Genomic DNA, 8,404 nt, shown 5'->3' with positions numbered 1-8,404 from the left:
CGCTTCATAGAGTTTTCAGTGGCTGATTTTTCAGAAGTAGATGGCAGGCCTTTTTTCTGAGGTGCCTCTGAGTGGACTCGAACCTTCAACATTTTAGTTAGCAGCTAAGGCGTTAACTGTTTGCACCATCTCAGGGACTCCTGTCTCCCCATGTTGTTGTGTGCCATCCAGTCAATTCTGGCTCGCAGATACCCTATAGGACAGAGTAGAACTGCCCCATAGGGTTTCCTAGGCTGAAATCTCTACAGGAACAGATTGGTATAGTAGGTCTAAATTACAGGGGATCTTATGTAATGTTCAGGCTGTGGTGGGGCAGAGGAATATTGATTGGAGGAATTCTGTGTATATATATAGGATATTAAATATCATTTTGCTATAAGTCTAGAAATAGTTTGCAATTTGTGTCTTACCTTTCAGCCTCTCTGTATTGTGCATTTTGCACTGCAGAAATTTTTTAATTGAACCCAACTACTGGCAAAAACGTAAAAAAAATTCAATGGCATCACACTTACATTTCAATTATTTATAATTAATGGCGATAGTTCAATAGAAATTCTAATAGATATAGTTTGTTTTCTTGAAGCTAAAGTCACAAGATTTTTTCATCACCAGCATCAACTCCATCCCCTGGATGAATTGTTCTTTATATCTAAGGAAGCATCTGGAATATTGCCTGTCTGGCAATCCAAAAATTTGAACAGTGGCTATTGTTTCTCAGATAAGTACTGGGCTCTCTTCATTTCACAATCATATTTTTAAAAACTAATGAAATATATACACCTCGTTTTAAAAAACGTTAGGCAGTACAAAAGGGCATAAAATAAAAATTGTATTTCCTTTCCTTGCCTTTCTATTAATTACCTGCCCCTCCTTACCCTAGTGTTTTTTTTTTTATTGTTGTAGTTTAAATGAAGTTTACATTTCAAGTTAGTCTCCCATACAAAATTTTATATATACGTTGTTATGTGACCCTAACTGCTCACCCCTTTCTGCAATAGCACAATCCTCCTTTCCACCCCTGATTCCCTATGTCCATTCAACCAGCTCCTAACCCTCTCTGCCTCCCCGTCTCAACCCTGGAGAGAAGCTGCACCTTTGGTCTCTTGTATCTACTTGAGCTAAGAGGCACACTCCTCATGAGTATCACTTTAAGTCCCACAGTTCAGTTCAATCCCTGTCTGAAGAGTTGGCCTCAGAAATTGTTTTAGTTCTGGGCTGATAGAGAATCCAGGGCCCATGCTTTCTGGGGTTCCTCCAGTCTCAGTCAGACCATTAAGTCTGGTCTTCTTACTAGAATTTGAGTTCTGCACCTCATCTTTCTGCTGCTCCATCAGGGACTCTCTGTTGTGTTCCCTGTCAGAGGGGTCATTGGTGGTAGCCAGGCACCATCTAGTTCTTCTGGTCTCAGGCTGATGAAGTCTCTGGTTTATGTGGCCCTTTCTGTCTCTTGAGCTAATACTTTCCTTGTGTCTTTGGTGTTCTTCATTCTCCTTTACGCCAGGTGGTTGGGACCAAGTGATGCATCTTAGATGGCCACTTGCAAGCTTTTAAGACCCCAGATGCCATTCACCAAAGTAGGATGCAGAACATTTTCTTAATAAGCTTTGTTATGCCAATTGACCTAGATGTCTCCTGAAAGCATGATCCCCAGACCCCTACCCCTGCTACTCTGTCTCTCCAAGTATTTGACTGTATTCAGGAAACTTCTTAGCTTTGGTTTAGTCCAGTTGTGCTGACTTCCCCTGTGGTGTGTGCTGTCCTTCCCTTCAATTAAGATGATTCTTATCTACTATCTAGTTAGTAAATAACCCTCACCCTCCCTCCCCACTCTCCTAACCATCAAAGAATGTTTTCTTCTGTGTTTAAACCTTTTCTTGAGTTCTTATAATAGTGGTCTTATACAGTATTTGTCCTTCTGTGACTGACTAAATTCACTCAGCATAATAAGTTCCAGCTTCCTCCATGTTATACGATGTTTCAAGGCTTCATCGTTGTTCTTTATCGTTGCGTAGTAGTCCATTGTGTGTATATACCATAATTTTTTTATCCATTCGTCCATTGATGGCCACTTAGGTTGTTTCCATCTTTTTGCTATTGTGAACAGTGCTGCAATGAACATGGGTGTGCATATATCTATTCGTGTGACAGCTCTTATTTCTCTAGGATATAGTCCACGAAGCCCCTCCTTATTATTGAGCCAGGCACTGACAAACTGTAACCCAAGGGCCAAACCCAGATCTCATCTGTGATTGTAAAATAAAATGTTATTGGAACACTACCACACTCCCATGCATTTTACATGTTGTCTGTGACTATTTTCTCAATGCCTTGCCAGTGCTGAGTAGCTGCAACAGAGACAGTATGGCCTAAAACATTTACTATCTGGTGCTTTATAAACACTGGTATAGTATACACACTGTTCTACCACCTGCTTTTTCATTTAAAAACAGCCATTCATTAAACATATAGATCTACTTCTTTCTTCATAGTGGTGAAGAAGTATTTCATCGTTCATTTAAACAAATTCCAGAATGTTTAACCTGTCTTTTAAGTTGTTTCTGGTCTTTGTTATTATAAAAGATATTTGTATGCATTTGTGTAAAGTACATTTGTTGAATCAGTTTTTACAAGTGAAATTACTGAATAAAGGTTATGTGTCAAACTCAACTGTAAAACATTTTGTGGCAAAACTGCTATAGAATTGAATCAATAGCTACTTCTCTTGTTCTCCCTTCTGTTTAGATAATGTTGGGCATAAAAAGATAGCCAAAGATTATGAATGAAATAATAACTATAATAAGCATATGTGGTGTAATGGATCAATTTTGTGCTGCCTTTCTCACCATGGTCTTGTAACTCCCACCCAAGTGACCGGGTAGAACTGTGCAAATAGGGTAATTGTAGCCTACCAAGGGGATTGGTCAATTTTGCCATCCTGCTGGGCTTGAAAGGAGCTGTCCCAAAGGCAGGAAGCAGAGGATTCCACCACCAGCAATGACGGAGAGCCAGGGGCAGAGCGCATCCTTTGCACCCGGGATCCCTGCACTAAGAAACTCCTGCAACCAGGGTACTGAGAGAGAGTGCTGTAACACTGAAGACAGCGAGATGTGGTGGCAGAGAAACAGCAGCAGGAGAGACTGTAGGAGAGACTGGCAGGAGATGGCATGGTGCTCTTCCTGGCCCACAGAGTGAGAAAGCTGAGTACCTTTGGGCAGGAGACTTGCTGGAGGAGCAGTGTGCTTCCAGGCACTTGGTGGGGTTGGTTTGCTGACCCTCAGAGCTAGAGCTGAGTGCCTTTGGACCAAGGCTTACTGGCAGAGTGGGGTGCCTTTGGGCATTTATCAGTGAGCTAAAAGAGCTTTGTAACACTTGCCTAAGTAAGGCAGAGGCCAAGGGCCAGAGAGAGGTGTGCTTTCGAGCACACCTGGGAAGATGTTGTCCTGGTGGAAGAACTGTATCCTGAGCATTCCTGAACCTAAATTATAACCTGTTACTTCCCTAATAAACCCTATAATCATGAGTATTGTCTCTGAGTTCTGTGTGGCCATTGCAGTGAATTATTGAACTCAGCAGAGAACCCAGATTGCCGTGGGAGGAACAGTTGGTGTCAGATTTGGTAAAGATGGTAGAGAGAGGAGGTCAAAGTGGAGAGAGGAGGCGTGTTTGACCTCCGCCTCATAGGAATCAGCTTTGGGCTGTTGATCTTGATTCTCCTCCCCCTTGTGAAGTTAAAGGAAGTCAGACTCTGCTCCCACACTGTTTTTACAGTATAACGGGGTAAAAACTCTGAGCAAAAAAAAAAGTAAATTTAAAATAATACATGTTCATACAAATGAAAAAGAGAAAAAGAGAGGAGGGACTAATGAAAATTATGCAACATGGAAAGGAGTTAAGGAAAAACAGAAAACTCTATTTTATGATTCTTTGACAGAGAAAATCACCCACATTTTGCCAAATTTGTGCTATATAACCAGTTAAATAAGGGTTTCAATTATGGGTAAATAAGTCTTCAGTTGCAGAATCTCAGAGACAGGCTGTGCTTTTTCCTGATAAAAGTCAAGTCCAGTAAGAAGTTCCACATCACGGACCCGAGCAATGTGTGCATTCCATCTTTCTTCAATCCAAACAGCTTCTGGCCTACCTTCCTAAAAAAGAGAAACACAAGCCTGTTTTCCATAGGGCATGATTTTCATGAAGAGAAAGCTCTTTGATTACTTAAAAGCTGTCCTTTTCTCTGCCATTTCTATTGCCTTGAATTGTAATTTGATACAGCAAAGTTTGAGGTTTATTAAAAAATAAAAATAAATGTACAAAGTGTAATATAACAGACACATACCATCACAAAGTCATGAAGTTTAGCTATTTTTATATATTCTTCAGATATGCAATTTTAAAGAAATAAAATATTACAGATGAAGTTTAAATCCCCAATGTTCCTCTGTTCAGAGCTAATCATGAATTGGTGTGTACCTAGTATGTTTTTTTAAACTTCTACTGCACATCAATATGCAATAAACCAAAAAAAAACAAACAAAAAAACACCATTATCATAGAGTCAGTTCTGACTGATGGCAACCCCCTGTGTTACAGAATAAAACTGGTCCATAGGATTTTCTTGACTGTAAGCAGTCAGGCAGGCTTTTCTTCCTTGATACCACTGGATGGGTTTGAACTGCCAACCTTTAGGTTAGTAGTGAAATGTAAACAATTTGTGCCACCCAGGGACCTTCAATATATAACATATACTATTATTTTATGAGTTTTCAAATTTATATAAATGATATAAGTGGTATTCTACAATTATTTTTTCATTCAGAATTACATTTGAGATGAAGTATCTAGATCTATTTATTGAGTGTTGTGATATTCCCTCACTTAAATGCAGCACCATTCATTTTTTTCATTGTCATATTGATAGGAGTTTTACTACTACAAATAATACTACAATAAATAACTTGGGCCTCCATGAGATGGACTGACACAGTGACTGCAACAGTGGGCTCAAGCATAACAATGATTGCGAGGATGGCACAGGACCAGGCAGTGTTCTGTTCTGTTGTACACAGAGTCGTTATCAGTCAGAACAAACTCGACGGCACCTAACAACAACATGCCTCCTTTGTTCAAGTGCATGAGTTTCTAGGATATAGAAATGGAATTGTTGGGTCATAGAATTCTAACATTGCAACTTTAACTTTACAAAATATTAACTTTTTTTTTTTTAACTAGTTGCCATGGAGTTGATTCCAACTCATAATGACCCCATGTGTTTCAGAGTAGAACTCTGCTCCATAGGGTTTTCGGGGGTTGATTTTTTAAAAGTCGATCACTAGTCCTTTCTTCTAAGGCACCTTGGGTGGACTCCAACTTCAAACCTTTCAGTTAGCAGTCTACCTCATTAACATTTTGCACCACCCAGGGATTCCAGGTATCAACACAGTCCTTCTCAAACAGTTTATACCAATTTACACTTTTGTAGGCTTTGGAGGATAGTTACCATTTCCCCACATCCTTGCCAAACCCATGGGTGTGAAACAGTGTTATATCCTAGTTTAAATTTGATTACCCCAAGTATTATTACAATTTAGTGTCTTTTTTTATTTCTCAGCCATTTGAGTTTTAATAAGATTTTTACTACATAAAAGTTAGTTCAATAATTTAGAAACATGGGTTTCTCTGACATTCTTTATTCTATATTTATTTTCTGCTATTCATATGACATTGCTAATTTTCAGTTAATGTTAACAAAGTGAAAAATTTTATCAAATGAGTCTTTTTCAATAATTCACATTTGACTTTGGTACAGTGGTACTAGTTTTTAAATATGCAGGCTTAAAATAGGTATGCTGTGAGCCAGAGGAAGTGTAAGAGGAGCTTACTTTTTGTTCCTAACCACCAAGGCATTTCTCTGTGTGAGATTCATGAAGGGAGCTAACTATTTTTTCAAATAAATAAATATGCCATGTGCAAATTTGAGCTCATTTTACAAATGGAAATCTAGCTCAAAGTCTTTTTTTCCCTGCCTTTACTATTTCACATTTCAACAGCATTTAATTTTTGATCACTTTTTTTTCATAAAGTTTTCTCCCACTTGGCTTCCATGGAACTTTGGCAGTGCAGTGGTTAAGCGCTCGGCTGCTAACAAAAGGTTGGTGCTTTGAACCCACCAGCTGTTCTGTGGTAGAAAGATGTGGCAGCCAGCTTCCATAAAGATTTACAGCCTTGGAAACCCTATGGGGAAGTTCTACTCTGTCCTACAGGGTCACTATGAGTTGGAATCAACTCTACAGCAATGGGTTTGGTTTTGGTTTTTGGCTTCCGTGACTACTGTCTTCTGGCTTATTTGGGATCCTTTCAACCAAATGTTTACTGAACACCTAACATTCTTCCCTCTTTTAAAATTGTTGTTAAATGACCAAAAAGTACAATACATGACTATACCTACACAGGGGTGATACTCAAACTATTTAACAATCAGGCAAGCCACAGGCATCAACCAGTATGAATTGAAGCCAGCTACAGACAGCTTCTCTGCATTCCAGCAGGGTATCAGCTGTGAACATAGAGTTTTTGTGAGCTATAGTTAAATGTATAGTTTTTATGAAATAGGATATATGTAGATCTGTCTTGTGCGAATGGACTTCTTATAGATATACCCCCAAAATCCAATCACTTTGTTATTTTTGGGGACGATTTATCAGTTTCAATACTTTTTTCCCCTTAACCACTTCCTTATTCTCTCTCTTTAATCATTTCCAATGTGGTTCTTGCTGTTACCACACTAATGACACTGTTTTGTCTAGGAGGACCTTACTGACAGTGATTTCCTCAGACCTTTGACTTAGTTAATCACTAATGCTTCCAAAACTTCGTCTTTTGTTTTCTATAGCTATACTAACTGCTTACTTGTTTGATGACACCTTCTGTCTCTTTCTGCCCTGGGAGTATAGACATCTCCCTCAATTTGACCTTTGGGTCTTTTCTCACTGCTTAATCATCTTTGTCAATTTTATTTTACTCCCATGATTTAATATCAAATCTGTATCTACAGTTCTGATTGTTCTTCTGAGTTCCATACCTGCTAGTAATTTACAATAACGATAGTCACTTGGACTCATGCTACATTCTCATTTATCTGACGTGAATTTAGCTATATAAAGTTGAGGGAAAAAGAAAAAGGAAAAGTAAGGAAGGAAAAACAGATGGAAGCAGGAAGAAAATATATAAGTAGATACAAATCTAGTGCCCTAGGTTGAGTGTAAGGTGGAATTTGTGAATCTGCCATTCCTACAGCTGGTTTCAGCTCCCTCAAACCTCTTAGAGTGTGAGTACCTCCCCACACTGAGTGATTAGAGTATTTAAAACCAGTTGTCATGGAGTTGACTCCGACTCATGGCAAACTCACGTGTGTCAGAGTAGAATTGTGCTCCATAGGATTTCCAATGGCTGATTTTTTATTCCCCTGGAAGTAGATTGTCGGCCTCTGTGAACAACTTCTCTTTTGCCATGAGGCCAGAAGATCTGAATGCTGCCTGGCTACCATTACTGAGCATTTTGATCAAAGATTCTGTAGAAGAATCCTGATCAAAACAGGGAAAATGCAGAACAGAATTTCAAATTCTCATGGACTCCAGGCTTCCTGGAGCCATGAAGGTTGGATGAACCCTTGAAATTATTGCCATGAGATAATCTTTAAAACTTAAACCAAAAATACCTCCTGAAGTGTTCTTAAAATCAAACAATAGTTTAGCTTAACTAATAAAAAAGGTCTGCCTTGAGCATTATACTCTTTTAAGAGCTATCTATATGGGATCAAATTGACAAAAGCAACTCGAAAAATTAGATAGGAACCTTAAACTGTAGTGAGTTTATGTTAATGAAGGAGGAACATCTCAGAAAAGGAGTGTGAGAATTGTTGCACAGCTCAGAGAATGTAATCAGCATCACTAAATTGTACATGTAGAAACTGTTGAATTGGTGTATGTTTTCCTGTGTATATTCTCAACAACAACAACAAAATAAATAAAATTCAGGAAAGAAAAAAAGTAGATTGCCAGGCTTTTCTTTTGAGGCACGTCTGGGTAGACTCAAATCTCTAATCTTTTGTTTAGCAGTTGAGAGTGTTAACCATTTACACCACCCAGGGACTCCTATTTAGAAGAGTAGAGTTTTCGCCTAATGTGGGCCTTAAAGCAAGCCAAGTACGTCATCAGAAGTTTAAAGAAAGGCACAATTTTCTATTCCAATGCTAGTGCAACAATTGGCTGGTTTTGGCTCCCTGAGGGACTGAATTGTTGGGTGGAGGGCTTAGGGACCATAGTCTTGGGGAACATCTAGCTCAATTGGCATAACACAGTTTATAAAGACAATGTTCTACATTCTACCTTGGTGAGTAGCATCTGGG

At 38.9% G+C, this 8,404-nt stretch overlaps 1 protein-coding gene across 1 annotated transcript in view; it reads right to left on the bottom strand.

Moving 5' to 3' along the window:
* Positions 1-3,974: 3,974 nt before the first annotated feature.
* LOC101347326 (ectonucleotide pyrophosphatase/phosphodiesterase family member 3-like) overlaps positions 3,975-8,404 on the bottom strand; it is an 81,916-nt gene continuing 77,486 nt past the window's right edge. Inside the window, exon 24 of the mRNA XM_023725838.1 lies at positions 3,975-4,145. Within this exon, the coding sequence (XP_023581606.1) occupies positions 3,975-4,145 (171 nt within the window). The remainder of the gene's footprint in view (positions 4,146-8,404) is intronic.

Source organism: Trichechus manatus, unplaced genomic scaffold, assembly GCF_000243295.1.
Source record: "Trichechus manatus latirostris isolate Lorelei unplaced genomic scaffold, TriManLat1.0 scaffold00462, whole genome shotgun sequence".
NCBI classification, from domain to species: Eukaryota; Metazoa; Chordata; class Mammalia; order Sirenia; family Trichechidae; genus Trichechus; species Trichechus manatus.
This window is presented reverse-complemented; position numbering and strand designations above follow the sequence as displayed.